The sequence below is a fragment of the Penicillium daleae genome, assembly GCF_028827525.1.
Source record: "Penicillium daleae strain IBT 16125 chromosome Unknown utg000009l_segment0_segment0, whole genome shotgun sequence".
NCBI lineage: Eukaryota > Fungi > Ascomycota > Eurotiomycetes > Eurotiales > Aspergillaceae > Penicillium > Penicillium daleae.
In genome coordinates this window covers 4,396,768-4,418,895 of record NW_026623157.1, presented here as the reverse complement: position 1 = coordinate 4,418,895, position 22,128 = coordinate 4,396,768, and the positions used below count along the sequence as shown (strand labels likewise).

Here is a 22,128-nt window from a genome sequence, read left to right as displayed (position 1 = left end):
CTGGTCCTGGTCGTGACAAGTTGTTCGGTTGATTCGATTTGCAGTCGCTTGCGCAAGTCAGTGCCAGCCAAGAAAAAACAGAAATTGTTCAGACCATCCTGGCTAGTGAGCTACCTCCCAAATAAGTACCCAATGCCGGAGAATCCCCGAATGCCCCACGGCTGATTTGCGGAAGAAACTGTGGCGCCCCTCGATCCACGAATCCCCACGCTCCCCGCATGTTGCCAAGGCTGGTTCGGGGTATCGCACGCCGAAGACGAGGGCCCAGCCAACCCCCGCGACCGGCGTGACCGGCGATTTGGGCGGGGAATCAGGCGGGTTGACCGAGAGACGCGAGTGTTCGAGTGGCTGGAGCAAGTGGGCGTGGAGTCCTTTGCTCGGTAGATTGCTTCCCCGGACTGGCCAACTCCGCGTGGGGGTTGGGTCCCAAGCCCTTTACCAAGTCTCCCGAGCAGTGGAGCGACTCCGCCGAAACCCCGGAGAGAGCAGGATGAAGCAGTTTCATTGGACACTCGGCAGGCACTTGGATAATAATGTCGGGCTGAGGCGAGCCGAGCAGGGGTGTGGATAGGTGGATAGGGCAGAGATTGACAAAACGGAGAGAAGAAAGGCCAATCTGGGAACTGCCGGCGGGCACATGATGATTCTTGGCATGCTGTGGGCTGCTGGAGAATTCTTGTCCCGATGTTCTGCATTTCCACGTGTGACTGTCGGGACTGCAAGGGTTATAAGGCTCGAGCGATCGCCCTGCTGGTTTGGATTTCCTCGTGCCTGGATCTGTGCCCTTACCGCGGTGGTTGAAGTGACCTGCCAGACGTCCATCACTCATAATGGCTCACGACGAGCCTCAGTCCCAAGTCGGGATCCAGCAGGAGACTGCCCAACAGCCTGTCGAGATGGGCGAGAACAAGACTGCCCGGGATATCTCCCACGTCGAGCAGGTGTTGCCTCCGGACGATGACCTGAAGAAGGATCATATCGATGTCTCGCGAGTGGACAAGGAGGTACGTCTCAAATGACAGCAGATCCTCGCAGCTTAAATTGCCCATGCTAATCTACTATCCATGATAGGTCCAAATGTACTCCAGCATCAGGGTGGAAGTCAGTGAAGAAGACAACAAGCGCCTGAAGAAAATGATCGACCGTCGCGTCCTGGTCATCATGATTTTCACATACTTCCTCCAGGCCCTCGACAAGGGTACCATGAGTTTCTCCTCGATCATGGGCATCAAGACCGATGCTCATCTGGAGAATGGCCAAAAAGTCAGTCTCCTCCTCCCCAACCAGCAAAAGGTGAAGATACTAACCCGACTGTAGTACTCCTGGCTCACCACCTGTATCTACATCGCTGTCCTGGTTGTCGAATACCCGACCAACTGGATCATTCAGCGCGTTCCCATCGCCAAATATCTCGGCATCAACATTTGCCTCTGGGGTATGATCCTGGCTCTTCACTCTGCCTGCCATAACTTCACCGGCTTGGTCATTGTCCGCACGCTGCTGGGTATCTTCGAGGCCTGCTGTCAGCCCACATTTGTCCTGCTGTCTTCCATGTGGTACAAGCGTGAGGAGCAGGCCTCAACCGTCACGTACTGGTACATGATGAACGGTGCCCAGCAGATCGTAGGCGGTCTGCTTGCCTACTGCTTCACCCTCATTGGCAGTGACAAGGTCCTCAAGTCCTGGCAGGCGCTGTTCCTCTCGTATGGATGTCTGTCCGTGCTGTGGGGACTGTTCGTTATGTGGTACATGCCCGATTCGCCCATGCGTGCCAAGTGCTTCACCGAGGAGGACAAGCACATGATGGTCGAGCGACTACGTTCCAACCAGACTGGTATCCAGAACAGACAGTTCCGCTCGTACCAGGTGTGGGAAGCTCTCCGTGACCCTCAGACATGGTGCTATTGCAGTATCCAGATTTTCACTACCCTGCCAACCAGTGGTCTGGGTGCTTTCGCCGGTATTATTATGAAGAGTTTCAAATTTACCACGCTGCAGAGTCAGCTTCTGGCTATGGTGTTGGGTTTCTACATCATCGTCATTCTGCTTACGTCTGCTTGGCTAGTTAAGAAGTATAAGCAGAACCTGCTGGTTATGCTGGGCTTTGTTATCCCGTGAGTATTCACCCTCTTCACTCCACCCATTATATGTATCATGATTTCTAATCGTATAACAGCTCCTATATCGGTACTATCGTCCTGATGACAGTCAAGAACACCACCCTAGCCACCAAGGTCGGCCTCTTGATCAGCTACTACATCACTCTCTCCTTCTGGTCCGCCCAAACCCTCTGTCTCTCCATGGTCTCCCGCAATATCGCCGGCCAAACCAAAAAGTCTACCGTCGTCGCCGCAACATTCATCTCCTGGGCCGCCGGAAACGCCATCGGTATGTTCCCCCATCCCCACCCTTATGACCTACACACACTAACATCACCATTCAGGCCCACAAGTCTTCCTGGACTGGGACGCGCCCCGGTATCACATTGCCTGGAGTGTGCACCTTGCATGCTACGCTTGCATGACCGTGGCAGTGATTTTCCTGCGCTTCCATCTCAAGCGTCAGAACAAGCGCAAGGACGAGCTTATTGCTGCAGCGGATCTTTCCTCTGCTGATCCTAACCTGATTCACGCTTTCGAGGACAAGACGGATCAGGAGAACTTGAACTTCCGATATGTGTATTAGAAGGGTGTATATGGTTTGATTGGACGTTGGGAGTTGCTTGGTGTGGAGCATGCGAAATGTATGAAGACATGTTATATAAGGTTATACCCAATGAACAATGATGGGTCACTAGTGCTCGGAATTGAGAACGAGTCTAGAGAGTGAATCACACGTTAATCCAAGAATAGAGAGGGGATGTATATTCATAGCGGAGATGTTCATAATTCGTAAAATACACGAGTGGAGACAACGACAGCCAAGCTCTTACCAGCGCTCATCAACAGGACGAAGCAGCACAAAATCCGGCCCAGCAGGCATTTCTATAACGCTTACTCCGCGTCTCCTCGCAATGTTATAGATGGGTTGACAAGCAATGCGAGCTTGATAAAGCAAAGGCGCAGGCGCCGGACCCTCTTTCTTCCGACCAGATTCTTCCTCTTCATAGTGCAGATCAAGTACAAACGCCAGCTTTTTCAAGTCCGGAAGAAAGTCCTTTGATTCAAATGCTTGCACCCAATTAGACCACTCCATCGATTGACAGAGCGATGAAGGGCCACGGAAGTACAATTCCGTTAAATTAGGGGGAAAGATTTTGTAGATTGTCGGAAGATGAGATGGGTCCTGGAATACCTCTCCAACGGAGATATTCAGTGATCGAAGGCTTGTCAGTTGAGGCAATAGTTCGCGGAACACATGTTCATGCGTATAATGAAAATCCAAACCGGCGGTAGACCTGATTCGCAGCGTACGCAGATTCTCCACGAGGTGGGGTAGCGACAGCGCCATACGATTGAAAGTATCAATCGCATCATTTTCCCAAATCTCCAGCACTCGCAAGTTGAACGGGCCGGATGGTAGTTCCTTCAGGCCTCTTTCCGGATCGGTAAAGATTTTGTTAATATGGTTGGATACTAGTTCAGGAAGGTATGTGATTTCGATCTTTCTCTCCTCGGGAGTTCCCTCGTGAACGGTGATAAAATCCCCTTGGATATCTCCCCGTTTGATTGCTTCTTTGTGCTCAACTTGGAGTTCGTGGCTTGTCAGCCCCTCGAATCGCAGTCCCGAAGTAAAGAATAGACTCAAATGGGGGACGCGTCCCTCAAGAATGAACGGACTCTGAAAGACCTCGCTAACTGAATCGCTGAATTCAAGTTTCTGTAGAGGCCAGTGAAGAGGGATTCCCTTGTCGTTGAGGTCTTCATTGAAACCAGCTCGCAAGTGGAGATGCTCAACATTCGTGAAATGAGATCCCAGGATGGACCATTCAGTGTCTGACGGTGTATCTCCTTCTATACTGAGATATTTTGTATCTTGCGGAATAGACTGCAAGTCATCTTTCAGACGGGATCCATGATCGGATTCAGTCTCCTGAGAGGGCCCCTCGACATTGACCACGGTTGGAGCGATGTGGGTCATCACGGTGGAGCGGTGGTCCGAGGTCCAGCGGTGAAGTGGAGCACGAAGATGGATGTGGGCGCAATTTGACGGTATATCATCCAGTGATGAATGAATCCAGGCAGGGATGGAGCTCTTGTATCGACGGACTTTGAGCCCCAACGGGACGTTTTTATGTCTTCTTGAATGTGGTGACAGGTATGTTGAGACTGGCACGCCCAGTTGGGCGGAGAATGAGTGCGGCTGCTTCACCACGGCCTGGCGAAGGAGAGGCAAATGACACAATAAGAGCTGGATTTGGCGGTTGTGACTCATTGGCCATGGAAGAAATGAATACCGTGTAAATGAAGGGCAGCAGCCAATCGATAGGATTCCCAGGTTCGAGAAAGCTGGCGTATGATGGAGGAGAAGAGATGTTGACAGCTCCCAAAAGGGCGTCCGACCGGAGAAACAACCACCCGATGTCAACAAAGCAGAGCCGCATCGACCGCGGTCAATCACACTGCGTGTTGGATGAACTGGAAGGCTTGAATGACTGGGTAGTATTGTTTTTATTAAGTGTTTGAGTAGATCTCCGCCGCCACGCTTAAAATTGAGCCCTCTTGTCATTTCCCTTACTTTGCTGACGGTGATATATTTCCTGCTATATCTCGGCAGCTGGTGACACGGGTCAAAGGTTGATAATAGAAATAAGCCCTTGAATCACCCGATATCGTGTAGCGAGGTTAGACACTCGGGGTCGAGTCTTGTCCGATCAATGACTTTGTCTTTCCCATCTCCCAGTAAAACAGAAGTATGTTCACAGAACATACTTCTCTATATACCGCGCTAGATCGAGTTTGAGAAGGGGTATCAGGAGGAGTTTTCTGGGTCTTAACGATTGGGTCTCAGCGATGACATACTTATGGTCTACACCCGTATTGATTGTAGACATGTTCGCTTCTTGCTGTTGTTCACATCGGCTGATTGTTGCCGTGCTCGTAGAATTGAAGGGTGAGATCCCATACTTGCGCGCCAGTTAGCTGTCACTAAGCCGCCCAAGCCAGCCTCGACGAATAACCTGATTCTGATTCAGCGACGCCTAATTCTCAGATCGTTTGATAACCTTGGCTGGTTGTATGAGACATGCAAAGAGTTGTTTTGCTACCTGGGTGCAAGGGTGGTTCAGCATTGAGCATTGATTGTAAGGTTGTAACAGTCTGATCTTCAACAACGCTGTAGATTCGAGACCACCCACGACACTTACTGTTCACCGGCTAATCCGAGGGCTGGCCTTGAGTTTAGTAGTGGCTGTAAGATTGTTTCCAGAAGGCACTGGTCCTTGTTGATTGTTCCAAGGAAGAGCGGGCGTTCTAGGGGAATTGAGTTTCAGATTGTCAGTGCGAGAGTCTAATTTAGCGGTGGCACCCGCAAAATAGCCTTTCCTGGTATGAACATTAGATCGCAAGGATAAAGATTCAACCGCGAGGTCGCTGAATGGTGCAAATTCCGCGAGGCATGCAAGCTGAACGAGCTAAATGAAGAAATGGCGAAGGGAAAAGGGGTATTGTCCTTGGGGCGTTAGAAGGAAATGCGGGGGCTAGCACGCATTCATCGCATGCCAGCGCCCAAACATGGCTACGGCGAGGAATAGCAAACAGCCATCAATGCAACCAGGCTTGGACAGAACATTTCGAATTGGCTTCCTCCTGAATCATTGGGCTTGTGAATGACTGCAGTGTATTGGTTTTTGAACGATTATATACCCCGCAGATTTGTCTGTGACTAGGAGCAATGAATTGGAAGTCGTATTGCGATACTAGCTGTATAAAACCCGTGCTTACTACCCATGGACGCGTGGCTCTCACCACCACTATCACATTTGGGCCAGTGAGGCTCGACCAGAGATCAATCCCTAGCAGTTGTTTTCTCAGTTCCAGTTATGCAACTATGGTAATGTGATTACCCCACGCCTCTTAACTGGTGCATGTCCCACACGACTTCTTTGCGTCTTTGGTTGTCGACGATCATTGCTTCGTAAGGGACCCCCTCCCCAGGTTGTCGATGAAAATCTATCTATAACCATTGTGGGGGATAATTTTCCCCGCACTGAGTAAGTGCTGGTGATGAGTGTTTCATTCTACTCACAGCAACTCGACGGTGCAAATGAGAGGCCTCCATCGATGAAAAATGACCGTCTGATTCCTACCCTAGTGGCTTGTAAATGCTGACCGGCCTCGGGGCCTGTGGCGGCCTTGACCAGGGGAATGAAATTTTTAAATCAAAATCAAAAGCCAGACAATACGCCCCTCCAGAAGCTCGCGTGAGGGAATTTCAGGGCTCCCAGGGTCTCTATTCCGGGTTTTCATGGGCCTTTCTTCTGTCTTACATACATGTCTTGCTTCTCCCTTTCCTCTCATTCTTGCCGTCATCAGTGGTATCGGCAACGATGACGACCCACGTAGCTTTAGCAGGCTATGGCTTGACCCTGCTGATCGTGACTTGGGTTGAGGGTGCGATTGCTATAATCCTATTGCTTGCCAGGATATATACAACTTGGAAGATCACACGACATTTACGCTCCGATCTATATTTGGCCTTGTTGACTTTTGTATGGCCGCATCATCTCCACCATCCCCTCCGCTGCTCAAAATATGTCGGCTCTTGGCCTTCAAACCCAAATTTGCTGATTTCTGAAATGCCACAGATCGTCGCGTTCATAAGTGTCATTCTCCTCACGATCGGCATCAACTATGGTATCGGTTCGCATAAAGACCAACTCACGACGGATCAAATCATCGCGGCCACAAAATGGAGCTGGATGAACCAAGCCGTGGGAATTTTTGCAATTGGAACCGGAAAACTAGCACTGGTCGCATTTCTCCAGCAAATACATGGTCCCGAACACAGAGGACGAGTTACATTCTTATGGGGCGTGGCTATCAGCAACTTACTCCTCAACTGTATCACAATCGGCATGATCATGACTCAGTGCTCGCCACGCGCGAAACTTTGGAACGATATTCTGATGGGAACATGTGATGGGAGACTTCGAAACCAAAACATGGCCTATTTCCAAGGAAGTCAGTACTCCGCCTGAGTCATTTTGCCTTAAATGCGATTATAACTAATATTTGTCGATACTTGCAGGCTGGTCGGCGTTATGCGATCTTATCTTGGCCTTGTATCCTATAATCTTCTTTTGGAAAGTGCGACTCGATCTACGCGTGAAGATCGGACTGTGTTTGCTCATGGGCTTAGGTGTGATGTACTAGATTACCCCTCTTCCGATGATGGTGTGCTGTCTCTAATTCGATTTCGCAGAGCATGTGCCTGTTCTATCATCAAAACCACGGTATACTACCCTCCTGTATAACTCAATATTGCGCTTGTTGAACTTCACTCATGGATTTGTTGGACAGTATCTGCGTGTTCTCTCCCAGACCGATGACGTTACCTGTGAGTTACCTTAGTCGACAATTGAGAGAGATATTTGCTAATTCTGTTGCCCAGACTACCTCGCCCAGTTGAGTACATGGAATGAGTACGACGAATCTCGTTTCAAAAAAGGAGTACACCGAACTTACCAATGATACTCTCTCCAGAACCGAGAAATGGGTGGTCCTCATTGTTGGTTCCATCCCTCCAATCCGCCCTCTACTCGTCATCATATTCCGACGCCTCCTCTCCACCGTCAAATCATCATCCGGTCCCCAATCCAGCAACGTCGTCAGATTAACCGACTTGCAATCGGCTTCGAAGTTCTCTAAGCACACAAGTCAGCATCGCCACCTCGCAAACAACGGGATGACAATTCTGAAAAGCAAGGATAGCGAGGAGAACATGTTGCCGATGGAAGAAGGAACTATCATCAAGACTACCAACATCAGTTTGCATTATGAGGGTGAGACGATGATACGAGGAGCTGGTGAGTATGGTGGACAAGCTATTCCGAGTGAGAGGATATGATATACCAAAATGATCTTTGGTTCTACCAGCCGAAACGGATGGTGCTGGCAGACGTCGAGCCTTGCCATCTTCTGGCTCACGCATGTTAACCGCATAATGTGTATATTACTGATGGTTATTGATGAGAAAGCCTGGTGGACTTGAAACATTATAGATCAGATATTACAAGCCTCTGGCAACTCTGTTTGTATCTCTACGTACGTGGCGTTGTATTTTTATTGTACTGTTCTCAGCCTTCTTAAAACCTCCATTTTTGCAATTACTAGATTCTTGATCCGAAGCTTGCGAGCCCGTTTTAGAATAAGTTGCCAATTGGGCCACATGAAAAGCAAACTGCAACTTTCCACTTTCGCAACTACCGAGGGCCAGTGAACATTTTCTCTTGCCACTGTGACGGGTATAGCATGAGTTTAGATAATACTGTTTCCTCGCTTACGCCTAACTACATACATTCTGCTTCGCTCAGGGACCATGTGTCACAAACATTCCAAGCGCTATTAGATATCATTGGAGGACCATGTTCTGACTACACCATACAACCTTCCTATCTACCCTAATGAGTACCCCCATCCGTCAACACGTTACCATCTCGAACCATCTTCGCCACATTCATGAAATGAAACCTAAAAGAGTGTGTATAAGTTACAAATTTTCAAAATAGAAACCCGTCCCGAAGCGTGTCCTAATGCAAGAGTATTGTCTTTGACTGCCGAACAGGACGGCCGATATTCGGGAGGAAGCCACAGTGCAGTTCCGTCATGAGAAGTTACCCACTGCTCTTCTTCCAGAAATATGTTGGCCGCTGGTCTTAGACTTGGGAAAAGACTTTCTGGCGACGGCTGGATCTCAATGTATCCTAGATTAGTACAAAGGTATGAACCATTTGCACAAAACTCCAGGTCTGTGATCCTTCCCTTGACCTCCAAGGTCTCTCTCGGGATCCCCGTGGCCACATCCCAGAGTCGTAGCGTGTTATCGTTGGAAGCGGACGCTAATATCTTGCCGTCGGGAGAGAAGGCTGCCGCGTGGCCATGGAGACCGTGCAGCAAGGCGCCCGTGAGGGTATCCCAGAGACAGATCGCGTCATTGGACGAGACAAACATCAATATCCGGCCATCAGGTGAGAAAGCCAAAGAATCCAAGGAAGTAAAGTTTTCCTGAAAGGTGTGCTGCAAAACACCAGTGAACGGATTCCAGAGCCGGATAGTCCTATCGTAAGAACCGGACGCTAGGAGCTGACCGTCAGGCGAAAAGGCTACCGATTCCACCGACCATGAATGACCGGTGAGAGTCTTCTGCAGGTCGCCTGTCGTCGTATCACAGATTAGGATGATCCCAATACAGCCAAATGCAAGAATACGGCCGCTGGGTGAAAACGCGATACAATATACGTCTGATGGAATGCCATCGAGTGTGAGCTGGGGGTCGCCCGTGGCAGTATCCCAGAGGTGGACTGTTCCATAAGACCCTGTCGCTAGTAGCTGACTGTCAGGAGAGAATGCCACCGTCCTTATCGAACTTGAATCACTCTCAAAGCTGTGCTGTAGGTCGCCTGTGGCCGTATTCCAGAGATTGACTGCGCCTCTATCAGAAGTAGACAATAATAGCCGGCCGTCGGGCGAGAAGACAACCGATCTCACCAAATCTGAATGGCCCTCAAGAGACGGCTGCACGTCGCCTACAGATACATCCCACAGCCGGACGGTGTTGTCGAAAGATGCGGACGCCAGCAAGCCGCCGTCGGGCGAGAATGCTACAGATTTCACCGAGCGCGAATGACCATTGAATGTCCGCTTCAGGGATCCAGTGGCCACAGCCCAGAGCCGGACGATCTGATCGGCAGATGCGGACGCTAGTAATTGACCATCAGGCGAGAAAGCCACCGAGTGAATAGTCCCTGAATCACACTCAAGAGTTCGTTGCAGGGTCCCTGTGGCCACATCCCATAGCTGCAGAGCCTTGTTAGGACGGCCGAGAAAGCTGTTGGAGCCGGAAGCTAGTAATCGACCGTTGGGTGAAAAGGCTACCGACTCAATCCAGGTTTTATCACCTTCTAGAGTCTTCTGGAAGACACACGTGGCCGCATCCCAGATCTGGATTTTAGATGTAGAAGCGACTGCTAGGAGCAGGCCGTCAGGTGAAAAGGCCACCGAGTTCACAGGGCCTTGGTGGTTTCGGAGAGTGTGCAACAGGGCGCCAGTAGACACATCCCAGAGACGAACTGAGTTATCTCTCGTAGTACCAAACTGACTACCTGAGCCAGATGCGATGATGCGGCCATCGGGCGAGAAGGCCAACGCGTGCACCGGATTTTGATGGCCGTTGAGAGTCCGCCGCAGGGTCCCTGTGGCCGCATCCCACAACTGGACAGTATTGTCAGATACAGAGGCCAGAAACCGACTGTCGGGTGAGAAGGCTACAGAACAGACGCTATTTGAATGACCCTCAAACCTCTGCGGTTGTAAGGCACCTGTAGCCGTGTTCCAGACCAGGAAGGCTTTGTCGGAGGATCCGAGGAAGTTTCTCGAACCGGAGGCCAGTAAGCGGCCGTTTGGCGAGAAGGCGACCGACCCTACTATATCTGAATGGCCTTCAAGAATCTGCAGTTCTGCGCTCCAGTCTCTCTGAGGATTTGACAGCATGAGTATCCAGTTCGGGATCTCTCCTTGGAATTGATTGCGAATTATCGACCTTTCGGGCGCAAAGAATATACTTGAACTATAGATCTGTAGGGGGACATCATCTGCTAGTTGTCCGTACTTGAGGATAAACCGCTTGGCATCATGCAAGAATCTGGATAGATCATGACCCCTGTCAACCTGAACAGATTAGCTTTAGCAATATAAACATTTGATAGATACTTACATGTAAGACTGACTGCAGCAGTCCAATGATCCTCACAACTTCAAAAGCAAAGCCTAGAATGCTCATTGCTTCCACCCAGTGCAGGAGGTGCTTCTTGAGAAACAAAAGGATATCGGGCGCATCCGAAATATGGTCATAGCTTTGTACTAGATGATGAGCCCAATAACGACAAGCATACTGCACTTCTGGAGGAAAACAGTGGTCGATTTTCCATTGATCAATCTGCGCGCGTTTTGTATTGTCACATAGTCTGCATATATTCCTTGTCAGACTATCACAGATACTAAGGCATCTTGCAGCCAACTTTCGATGCATCTGCTTCTCATCAACCCAATATGGGGTTTCATGACGTATCCTTGGATCGAGAAGGTAGTTTCGAAGTGACAAATGACAAAGCTGCACCGGCTTGGTCGGATCGCTGGGTATACTTAGGACCGAGTGTAGTGAGCTAACTCGCTGGAGGAGTTGTTCTGTACTCAAAGCAAGAAGCTTGGAAAGCGAATTCACCGAGAGAGGGCTATCAAGTAACACAACTGCACCCACAATTTCCTGGGACTCGGTAAGCACCAGTCTTTCGTCGGGCTTGTCCTGTAGCCTGGGAATTTGATTGGATCTCGGAAGACCTGTTCCATCAGACTGGGAGCCATCGGCCGCTAACCCGGAGATTTTGCTGCTGTAGGCCGGCGGCCGATAGGAGAAGGACGTAGCCATCACTGCTTCGTATGCAGGGGGACTCTCACTATCTTCTTGTTGGAAGGTACTACTAGTAGCATGGGCGGCAAGAGTCGAACCTGGGTCTGACGTTGAGGGCAGCCAGCGGTTTGGATAGTACTGCCACCAAGGGAGACCTAGCCCCCATCGATGTCTGACCTGGTCCATCTTGAGCTGCCAATCAGAGGATTGCGAGGTGTTGAGGGCAAGTATATCTTCGGTAGGCAGCGATTGCAATGAGCTGCAAAGCTCCTTGCACCGTCTCTGTGATCTCCACGAGGTGGTATTCAAGGCTAGGAGATGATCAAGAGTGGTAAGACCGAGGCCCAGGCTGACGAAAAGGAGAGCCTTCTGGAAGGCTAGGCTTGAGTGGGAGGCTAACAGCGTTGCCAGGTAGTTAGGGCAAATCACTTGCACTGCAGCCAGCTGGGACGCCGTTAATATACCATACAGAATGTATCTGGGAAAGAAGTCAAAGAACGGATGAGAGGAGGGTGGGGACTCCATATTCGCCAATTTGAGAGCCTCTCTCAATATCTTCCACCACTCATTGCAGCGGCGGCGAGATGCAGAAGTGCCGTGTCCTCGCTGAATGATCCGACGGACGAGCAGTTTCAGAGCAAATTCCTTGTTCTTGCGACTAAAGTGATGCTCTGGGTATTCTACCAGCGCGGTCACGTAGCTGCGCAGCCCTTGGTCTCCCCGCTGTTGATCGAGGATGCTGTCCATGGCCTTTTGAATCTCAATTTCAAGTTGTTCATTTCTCCATTTGTCCGTAGTCCGCTCATCTATATCCGACCGATCATCTTGTTGCTCCAGTGCCTCTCTCTGGGCTTCAAAGACAGTAGAAATCCAAAGAGCAATGCTTTTCCCTTTCTTCCCATCCTGCCCTGAGTCTTCTGGCCATACGCCGCGACCAGTAAGCACGTCCCTGAAGAGCCTCTGGTACGTCTCCCCAGGCTCATAGTTTCCTGGCTCCCAGAGTGAACGTGGCGCGGTCATAAGGTGAGATAGCCAACTCGTTTCCACCGCTATCAGACACTCAGTGTCAATATTCCATTTGACTTCTTTCGGCAGAACAGTAGTTAAATTTGTGGTAGTACGCGAGTTAAGCAACCTGGCCGCTTCTGCAGCCTCCGGGTCGTTCTTGTCAGGCATTCTGGTTTTCTTATTTTTGTATTCTTCGCGTGTAAACAAAGAATTTTCTTGGCTGTGCTCTCATCTTAAGTGTGGAAGGCACTCTGTTGGAAGAATACAAGGCAGTATTGTCAGTCACACAGCCCCAAAAGTGATACGAAATGAGTGTCGATCGTGCCTATATCTGGCCAAGGCGGCTCCCCAAAGCCGCTTATAGAGACGTCAGCTGACCGGAGCGGAGTTGAAGGGAGATACCGAGTGGCTCAGATGTAGAAACCATTTCTGGATATTGGAACCTGGATTTGGAAATGAAACGGGTAGCCTCCGGGACTTAATTTCCTTGACCCCTCCTTTTCGACAATCCTGCCATGGATCTTTCCCAACACTTAAGGTCAAAGAACCCGGGTGACGAATACGACAGAAACTATAGCCTCAGGCAGAAAATCAAGCAGGAACTATATTGACGGAAAGAGGGGAAAACGATGGTATTTGGACTAGTGGATACTGTTGGCTAAATACACTGACGGACCGGAACAGCTTTGCTCCGACATATATACTTCGATAGGAAGGGCAGTGCTCCTATCATCCCTAGCACAGGTAAGTTGGAGTCGCAGTCTCTCATTCAAGTATCTTTATCGGTCTTGCTAGTATGATAGAATAACCCAGTACGTTGGCGTCTAAGCTACAACCCTTTGTGGTGAGGAAGGAAAAAGCAAACTATGATTGTTAAAATATAAAAAAGAACAAAATCTCCCAACAGACCAGCTAATTTACCGACAAAGCAAGTTCCTCTCCGGCCTAGTAGCATGTTTCGCCACCTGGTAGCTCTACGCACTAATTGCTCGCACTGCGTTGAGAAGTCTGTCTGTCTGATGTGTGCGCTGGTTCCAGAGTGAAGCCTCGCCCATATCGTTCCTTAAATTCGGCAGTTATCGTACCTTCCCCCACATCGCCTGCATTTGACTTGAAACCATCCTTTGAGATGGATACTTCATCCCTCAAGCGACTAGTATGAATAATCGCGAGGTCTCGCGATAACTGCTGGATTGACTCATTGCTCATGTAGCCTCCCACTTGCGTGTTCCTCCAACCCAGACCCCGGTTCTTTCCGTGAAGAACTTTTCCATTCGCGGAGACCATAAACTGTAGCGAGTCACCATTGCCGTGATTTTCGATGACGCTGACGTTCTCCTTTATGTGAGTATCCGCCCGTGAGCAAATATCCAAGCACTGCCGGGCGGTTTCCCACTCATCGCGCAGCCTCGATAGATCTTGAGCATCTTCATCAGAGTAGATCGCAGTCTTTGATTTGGCGACTAGCCGATCCATAACATCTCGCATATGCTTTTCCAACTTGGTAGCCGTCGCAGCTAAGCTGTTTTTGCATTCTTGTAGACCTTCATTTGTGACCCGTTCGGGTGACGCCTCAGCTCCATCTGATCCCTGAGATGAACCCGCCTCATCGGACATCAGCTGAATCTGGTCGATGTGGCTCGACAACTGGGCACAGATCTGAAGGCACTTCTCTGTACTCAAGCGCTCCTCTCTCAGCGAGCGCATCTCGGCTGCATCTGTTCCAGGTTGAGTCAAACTCTTCTCGGTAAGTTCTTCCAACTTCCTATCAATGCTTTCGAGTCGAGCTCCTAGATCGTCCTTCGCTTCCTGGATAAGACTCTCGTACTCCCCGATAGTTTCAAAAGTAGCCGCTGATAGACGCCTGGTGAGGAATCAGCCACCAGCACAAACGGAAGCTCACTTAGGAGAAGATGATGCCATCACAGCCGGAGGTGACTTACAGGTTGGCATCGGTTAACGCAATATTGATCGTAGCTTTGTATCCCGCAAGCAAGTCACGGAAATCGTCCATATTATCACCCATATACGTCAGTCTGGCCCAATCACGGAAGCTCGTTCGGCTACTATTTGACCGCGATGCGCATTTGAGAACCTCCTGCTGGAACTCTTTGCAAACATTCCCGCATCGCAATAGCGGCAGGTCCAGGATTGAGAGATCGACGTCTGAATTGGACTTCACCAGGTCGATGAGAGGAGCCAGCACGGTACTCAAAGCTTCCAGCTCGTTGAGAAGCTCACGTACACGCTTCGGATGTGAACGGAAGCTGTCCACTGTCTCGTACAGTGAGACACTGCATTGAAATGCAAACGTCGCCAAAGTAAGGATTCCAGAGGCTAGCCCGACAGGTTCGACCATATTTAAATTCGTGTAAGGACGGAGGAGAATATTTTAAGGGCCCTTCCAGAGCTTAGAACGGATACTTATATTTTTAGGAAGAGCACCAAGTGGTGTCAAGTTTTAAGCGCCAGGTCTGCCTCGCAATTGTGGTTCTGGTGAAGATTCCAAGGCGGTCAGGTGGGGGCGGGCGGCTGCCCAAACAGTCGTGCAGCAGGCGGGTTCCGAGTATTTTCTTGGAACACGGCTCTATTTTGGGCCAGCCTCCAAACAAATCTCTAAAGCGATGGCAGTCCGTCATATAGTCGTCGAGACGCTGCGCAATCGGTGATCTGCCCAGTCATAGTGAATTCTAGGCCTGCCTGTTCACCCCGATTGTTTAACTTGGACCCGGCGGACCTATGAATTACTATATCCCGGTAGTTTTTGCCGTAATACACCGTCTTGTGATCCGTGCCTGTCTCCCGCCCGCCAGAGCGATAAGGCTCGATAAGGAGCCCCGCTTGCCAGTGGGCTGCCTCACTTGGCGCCTGATTTCTTTGTGACCAGCTCCTCTTCCACTATGGGCATTCGCCTTTGGTCTTTCCTTCCGATTTCCTAGAAATGGAGGCCATGGATGAGAGCCCTGATGGGGCTTTGCCTCCTGCTGTCAATCTGGATGCTAATGGCATGGCAAGTTATAAGCCCCGCGGGTATCAGCTGGAGATGCTGGAAGCTAGTGAGCAGCAAAACATCATCGTGGCAGTATGTTGATCGGTCTGGAGTAGTTGATTCCACGTATACTGATACACTGACTTTTTAGATGGATACTGGTAGTGGAAAGACGCATATGTAAGTATGCCGCAACTTTCATTGCATGTGCAGTAAATACCAATTAATAAATACAAACGCTAGAGCCGTTCTTCGCATCATCTCCGAGCTCGAACGATGCCCTGCCGACAAGGTGAGTTGGAGAGTCTCCCAAAATTGGGAATCAAGCGAATCACTCCTTCCTCGGAGTTGGCTGATCAATTCATAGCTGGTGTGGTTTTTGGCACCAACAGTAGCGTTGTGTCTCCAACAGCACGATGTTATCGCTTCGCAAATACCATCTGCCAAGACACGGGTGTTGATTGGCGCCGATAATGTCGATAGATGGACCGAACAAGCCATTTGGAACAAGGCTCTCAAAGACGTTCGAGTAGTTTGCGCGACCCATGCGGTTCTTTCCGATGCGCTGAATCATGGATTCGTGCGAATGTCGCAGTTGGCTCTGCTTGTATTCGACGAAGGTAAGTCTTCTAACACGCAGATGGATTGACACACGACTTACTCATATGTGACTCGCCAGCTCATCATTGCACACGAGGCCATCCGGCGAACAAGATCATGCAGTACCACTACCACCCAACACGTGCCAATCTCGGCCCGCATGCCGTTCCCCGAATTCTAGGTCTGACAGCGAGTCCTATCGTCCGGTCAAAACCGCAGGAGCTACAGTATGCCTACTTGGATTTCCACCTGCCATCTAACTAGCTGACAAGCTCTCCAGGTTGATAGAGGCAAATTTGGATGCCATTTGCAAGACACCACGAAGACATAGATCTGAATTACTCGAGCATGTACATCGACCGCAGCTCGAGTGTATTCCTTACCCACCTTGGGAGATAAAACATGGATTTCTTGGAAGCCGACTGCTTCGGTCTCTTATCAAGTGTGTCAAAGCATACGCCATACGAGAAGATCCTTACTTTGAAATGCTTCGAGAACACCCAGAAGGGGCAGTCGAGGCAGAGAAACTCCTCAGGACAGGGGTGACTTTCTGCGGTGAGCAAATGACAAAGTTCCTAGAGCGGAGCTGTGATATGTACGCCGAACTTGGTGGTTGGGCGACCGATTACTTCATCCAAGCATCAATTGATCAGCTTCGACGATCTATAGAGAATGACGATTCGATGACAGCCCTGGATCGCGAAGAGAGAGTATATCTTCTGGAGCTTCTCCTCGGTATGCCCCTGCTGGAGGACACCGTGGAGAACATTCACATTTCGCCAAAACTGGAGATACTGCTCTCCTTCCTCGACAAGATGGATCATTCCGAATTCTCTGGCATAATATTTGCCAAGACGCGATCGGTTGTCAGTGTCCTGACTCGACTATTATCGCTGCATCCCGCCACAAAGGATCGCTTTCGGTGTGCGTCCTTCGTCGGGTGGTCGAATAATGCTAGTCGGAAAGAGTCACTGGGGGATTTACTCACCCGAGATATGCAACGGGACACGCTATCCGAATTTAAAGCTGGTCGGAAGAATCTACTTATTGGTACGGATGTCCTCGAAGAAGGGCTAGATGTCAGTTCGTGCCGACTCGTCATCTGCTATGACAAACCAGCGAATCTGAAGTCTTTCGTTCAGCGACGTGGTCGCGCACGCCATAAGCAGTCCACATATGCTATCATGCTTTCGACAGAGGATGACTCACTTGTTCTGTCCAAATGGCAAGACCTAGAGCGAACAATGATTGAAGCCTATCAGAACGAGGAAAGGCAACGGCAAGACGCATGGAAGCTCGAGGCAACGCGGGAGGACGTTGATGAATCGCTATTTGTTGCCTCCACGAGGTAAACACTAACTGATAAAGTCCTAATAAATGCGTTTGCTGACACAATTTAGTGCTCGACTGTCTGCGGAAGATGCCATGCAGCACCTGCACCACTTCTGCTCCGTATTGCCCGTTGATCAATACGTTGATAACAGGCCCATGTTCTCCTTTGAAGAGGATCTGAGTGGTCTCATCCGTGGCACAGTAACTCTACCAAATTCAGTTCACCCAGCGGTTCGTCGAACGCAAGGTAAGCGCTGGTGGCGCACTGAGAACGCAGCCAGAAAGGAGGCGGCGTTTCAGACTTACAAATCACTTTGGAAATACGGCTTGGTCAATGATAACCTCTTACCATTGACACGAAAGCCAGAGCTCAGGTTTACGGAAGAAATGGCTATGCCGGCTTTGATCGATTGTTCCGCGCAATATGATCCCTACATTGATTTGGCTCAAGATTGGGTGATGCAGGAGCTTCATACGACGAGCATTACAGTGTCAGATAATAACACTGGTGCTGTGAACGAGGACCTCTTAATGTCGATCGTATTGCCCAAATCGATGCCCGCGCCGCATCCTCTTACATTCTTTTGGGAGAATGAAACCAGTATGACAGTGACTTTTGGAAAAAGTCAACCTGTCGGTCCGATGCCCACGGCAGAGATTATTCAGCAAATGAGAACTATTACCGCGATGTACCTTCAAGCCCCGTCGTCTCGCTTGCAAGGAGCTGACAGAGACTATGTGGCTCTTTTCGTCCCCAGTATCCCAGTTGAGCAGCTGGGAACTTGGATCCAGCAGTACGAAGGCATTGAACAAGCCGTAGATCTCTATGCGCGCGACCAGAACATCTCACCTGTTGGTATCATCCGGGACACAGCAAAGTACAGTGAGCCACGATTGTTTCGCATGTGGCATGAGTCTCAACCCTTGGAAATTGAATGCCGGAGTTTGCCCAAGCGACGAAACCTGCTACAATATCGAAACCCATCTCAAATGGCGGATGGAACGGAAGAGGCTCGTCCTAAGATTCATGTCATCCCAGCCGTAGGCTGCACTGTTGACAGACTTCCCTGGAAGAAGTCGATGTTTGGTCTGTTCATCTCCTCTATTCTTGATCGCGTTGAAGCGATCATGGTCGCCCACAAACTCAACGAGACAATACTTAAGGGTGCTGGAATTGAGAATCTCAGCCATGTCTTGACAGCGATTACTACACCGCTCGCCCAGGCGCCGACACATTACCAGCTCTACGAGTTCTTTGGTGATTCGGTCTTGAAGTTCACGGTGAGCTGTCAGCTATTCTTCACACAACCAACATGGCACGAGGGATATCTGTCTGAAAGCCGTGACAAGCTGATAAAGAATCTACGACTTGCACGTGCAGCGCTGGATACTGGTCTGGACCAGTTTATCTTGAATGACCGGTTTACCCCTCGCAAGTGGAATGCGCCGTTGATATCCACCAAATCAGTGGATGCAGCCAGTCGACCGAAGCGCGAGCTGTCCATGAAGGTGCTGGCAGACGTTGTCGAAGCGCTGATCGGCGCTGCCTACATGGACGGTGGCATGAAAAGGGCACAGGCTTGCCTCCACCGGTTCTTGCCAGAGATTGACCTTCAAGCAGCCGTCCCGCCACGCGAGCAAGACCCAGCTCTCGCGAGCAACTTGCTAGATCTGGAGCGGATCAGTACACTAATTGGGTACACCTTCCAAGATGCCTCACTCTTGACCGAGGCACTGACCCACCCGTCGTGCGAACATGATATGCGCACTCAATCGTACCAGCGGATCGAATACCTCGGAGATGCAGTTCTTGACATGGCGATTGTATCCGTCTTTGCAGAACTGAACCAGGAAATTCCTGAGGGCAGGATGACCTTGATCAAACATTCAGTGGTTAACGCAGGTCTTCTGGCCTTCCTCTGTATGGAGATGACTATTGATGACATGTACCTGTGGAAGTTCCTCCGCTTCAACGGACCGGTTATCAGGGCTGCCCGAGATGCATCTGTGGCCAGACATCAGGAACTGCGAGAGGAAATCCTGCACGAGCTGCACTTCGGATCCAAGCATCCCTGGGAACTGTTCTCTCGCCTCCGACCAGACAAGTTCATGTCCGACATCGTAGAGAGCACTATCGGTGCCATCTTCATCGACTCGGGTGTCGATCTCAGCCTCAGCCACTGTACAGCTTTCCTCGAGAGACTGGGACTACTTTCTTATCTGCGCCGTGTAATCGCAGATAACGTGGACGTCCAGCATCCTCGCAACAAAGCGCAGGACCTGCTGGGAAAAACTGCTGGCAAGTTAGCGTTTAAGCCGAGACGTGTCGAGGCGAAGGGGGTCGCTGCGACATACCTTTGCACTGCGACCATGAACAAGAAACAGCTTGCAGTTATCGAGGGATGTGCGTCCGCTGATGAGGCCGAGATCAAAACAGCTTTGTGGGTCATCGAGAAGTTTCATGAAGGGCAACTTGCAGCGGCAGTTGCTTGAATAGACATTACAGACCGCTACGCGGCTACGATTTGGATGAAATGATTGGGTTTGAAGGAACTGCGGATGTGAAGCAATGCAGAATGCTTGAGCTTGCGAGCATGCGAGCTTCATAACGGACTTTTGGTAGTCCTACCAGCGCTTGCAAGGAGTTTGAACTCTCGGAAATGGCTATTGATACTTTGAACAGCGAATAAAGTCGATATCTTGAGCATAGTCGCATTGCTTGATAATGAGGGCTTCTCCAATTTGCTCGTAGCCGATTGTATGCACGATGAAATAATATAATACTGCAGTATCTACTGCTTGCCCTTTCCACGCTTAGACCGACGAACAGGCTCAGCCTTCGGTTCTTCTCCAGGCTGATCAGACTCGCCCTCTCTGACCTCAGAATCCTGATCGCCCTGCTCATCCTCCTCACTAGCAGCAACCATCACCCCGTCATCGCTCACATCCTCGGCCTGGACAGCGTCCTCAGCAGCCGAGACCGGCGCAGACGCACCCTCAGCCGGACTAACGTTCTGCCTCAAACTAGACAACATCTTAGTCGTCTCACTCTCCTCCCCATTCCACGCCCCACAGCTCCCACACCTCCAGCGACCCAGTTCCTCGAGCGTCTTGATACCCGGCGGGGCCTGGCCGTTCACTAGACGACAAGAGCCGCAGATCATGGCCATCCGGTTACGGGGCTGCAGCTCGTCCTCGCCGAGCAGGACATCCAACAAACGATCATACCAGTGTGGCTGTTCGATATACTGCCCGGAACTGGGGAATGCGTTTGGCGCAAAGCCCGGCTCGTCGGTGAATTGTTGGGGGATGGGAGGTGTAGAGGGGGCGTTTGGTAGAGCTTGTTGTTGTTCGGGGGTTTGGTAGGGAGGAGGAGAGGGAGGATTGCCAGGTCCGACTGGAGACTGGCCTGGGGGACGTCGGATGTTGGCGGTTGGAGGGGGAGGTAGCCCCGTGCGGGCTACATGTTGTTGCTGCTGTTGTTGTTGCTGTTTCTGCGAAGGCGTGCCCTGCTTTCGAGTGTCGGGACTAGCCTTGGGGTTGGGGCTAGTCTTTGGCGACTCGCCACCATATTTCTCGAGCAGCTGTTGCGTGGAGTTGTACTTGGTCGCGACCTTGAGCTTCTCGATGGTCCCGTCGCGCTGTTTGTTCAGCTCATCGAGATGGCGCTGGCTTCGAGAGATGCGGTATTCAAATAGACGAGCACCAGCTGTGCGTACTCCGTATATGCTAGTGAGAAAGACGAGTTGTCAGCTGCCATCTCACTTTGAGGCGAGAGTTAAAGACTCGAACGGGTACGTACAGCACTGGGCCACCCACGATGGCGGCGTACTCCTTGACACCCCAGCTCTCCCATCCTAGTACTAGTGCAAGTACGATCGAGTAGAAGAGATATGCAAAGGTCGAATAGAGGGTCCACAGAGCCTTGAAGCGGCGGGCTGTTTGGCGCTGCTGGTCCAGTCGCGTGGTCGCCTGGGCGATCTTGGTAGACAGCGTCGACAGGGTCTTCTCGAAGGAGGCCGGGGAGTTGTCCTCGCCCTGGAGAGAGTTAGCAACGGGTGATCATCATATGTAGCAATGTCAATAATACCTTCCAGGGCCAGAAAGACACCATGTTGTGTTCTGGGCAGTGTGTACTGCTCCTGTGGAACTGACGAAGCTCGGCTTGGCCACTGCCGCACGGACCACCTGATCGTCCAGTTGACGTCGGAACTTCATTTCTTGTTTACTTTCTCTTTTCTTCCAACTACATCAATGTCCACTCTACATGATGCATTCTCTTAATCAAAGGACCATATTCGATACTACTTCTTCAATCCTCGGTCCAATGAGTGTTACATTACTTTTCTCATGTTTTCTAATCCCTCACAAGCACAAACCCCGATAGAATCCACCCATCACAAACGGCCACTAATATCAGAGAACAGAGGATCCAGATTCTTGCACAAAGAAACTGCCATGAAGCCCGACCTGGGCTGATCGAGAGAGCAACAGGACCCAACTCAATTGAGGGACTCGGATTCGCGTTTCGCAAACGCCACTGACATCCACCAATTGAACGGTGCGCCAGCCGCGGCCAGTTTCTTTGTCTACCAAAATGTCATCCCCACCGCATCCCTGCTTAGCACCCAGAT

General features: G+C 50.5%; 7 protein-coding genes across 7 annotated transcripts; 3 read left to right on the top strand and 4 right to left on the bottom strand.

The window, feature by feature from the left end:
* Positions 1 to 830: 830 nt before the first annotated feature.
* N7458_012732 (uncharacterized protein) lies at positions 831 to 2,685 on the top strand (the record flags this gene model as incomplete). Its single annotated transcript, XM_056916113.1, has 5 exons — positions 831 to 1,004; positions 1,072 to 1,263; positions 1,318 to 2,114; positions 2,177 to 2,388; positions 2,444 to 2,685. 5 exons carry the CDS (start codon positions 831 to 833, stop codon positions 2,683 to 2,685), a joined length of 1,617 nt encoding a protein of 538 aa, XP_056760867.1.
* Positions 2,686 to 2,928: 243 nt separating this feature from the next.
* On the bottom strand, positions 2,929 to 4,080 carry N7458_012731 (uncharacterized protein; the record flags this gene model as incomplete). Its single annotated transcript, XM_056916112.1, has 1 exon — positions 2,929 to 4,080. One exon carries the CDS (start codon positions 4,078 to 4,080, stop codon positions 2,929 to 2,931), a length of 1,152 nt encoding a protein of 383 aa, XP_056760866.1.
* A 2,656-nt stretch (positions 4,081 to 6,736) lies between these two features.
* N7458_012730 (uncharacterized protein) lies at positions 6,737 to 8,104 on the top strand (the record flags this gene model as incomplete). Its single annotated transcript, XM_056916111.1, has 6 exons — positions 6,737 to 7,121; positions 7,189 to 7,299; positions 7,363 to 7,497; positions 7,552 to 7,582; positions 7,644 to 7,966; positions 8,037 to 8,104. 6 exons carry the CDS (start codon positions 6,737 to 6,739, stop codon positions 8,102 to 8,104), a joined length of 1,053 nt encoding a protein of 350 aa, XP_056760865.1.
* Positions 8,105 to 8,560: 456 nt separating this feature from the next.
* On the bottom strand, positions 8,561 to 12,741 carry N7458_012729 (uncharacterized protein; the record flags this gene model as incomplete). The annotated part of the gene is made up of 3 exons (XM_056916110.1): positions 8,561 to 8,630; positions 8,782 to 10,826; positions 10,873 to 12,741. The coding sequence occupies 3 exons, from the start codon at positions 12,739 to 12,741 to the stop codon at positions 8,561 to 8,563; spliced, it is 3,984 nt and encodes a 1,327-aa protein (XP_056760864.1).
* Positions 12,742 to 13,554: 813 nt separating this feature from the next.
* Positions 13,555 to 14,932, bottom strand: N7458_012728 (uncharacterized protein; the record flags this gene model as incomplete). The annotated part of the gene is made up of 2 exons (XM_056916109.1): positions 13,555 to 14,437; positions 14,517 to 14,932. The coding sequence occupies 2 exons, from the start codon at positions 14,930 to 14,932 to the stop codon at positions 13,555 to 13,557; spliced, it is 1,299 nt and encodes a 432-aa protein (XP_056760863.1).
* A 582-nt stretch (positions 14,933 to 15,514) lies between these two features.
* On the top strand, positions 15,515 to 19,987 carry N7458_012727 (putative RNA helicase/RNAse III; the record flags this gene model as incomplete). The annotated part of the gene is made up of 7 exons (XM_056916108.1): positions 15,515 to 15,655; positions 15,714 to 15,742; positions 15,806 to 15,854; positions 15,930 to 16,182; positions 16,242 to 16,389; positions 16,443 to 17,510; positions 17,563 to 19,987. The coding sequence occupies 7 exons, from the start codon at positions 15,515 to 15,517 to the stop codon at positions 19,985 to 19,987; spliced, it is 4,113 nt and encodes a 1,370-aa protein (XP_056760862.1).
* A 299-nt stretch (positions 19,988 to 20,286) lies between these two features.
* On the bottom strand, positions 20,287 to 21,608 carry N7458_012726 (uncharacterized protein; the record flags this gene model as incomplete). The annotated part of the gene is made up of 3 exons (XM_056916107.1): positions 20,287 to 21,223; positions 21,297 to 21,532; positions 21,585 to 21,608. 3 exons carry the CDS (start codon positions 21,606 to 21,608, stop codon positions 20,287 to 20,289), a joined length of 1,197 nt encoding a protein of 398 aa, XP_056760861.1.
* Positions 21,609 to 22,128: the final 520 nt, after the last annotated feature.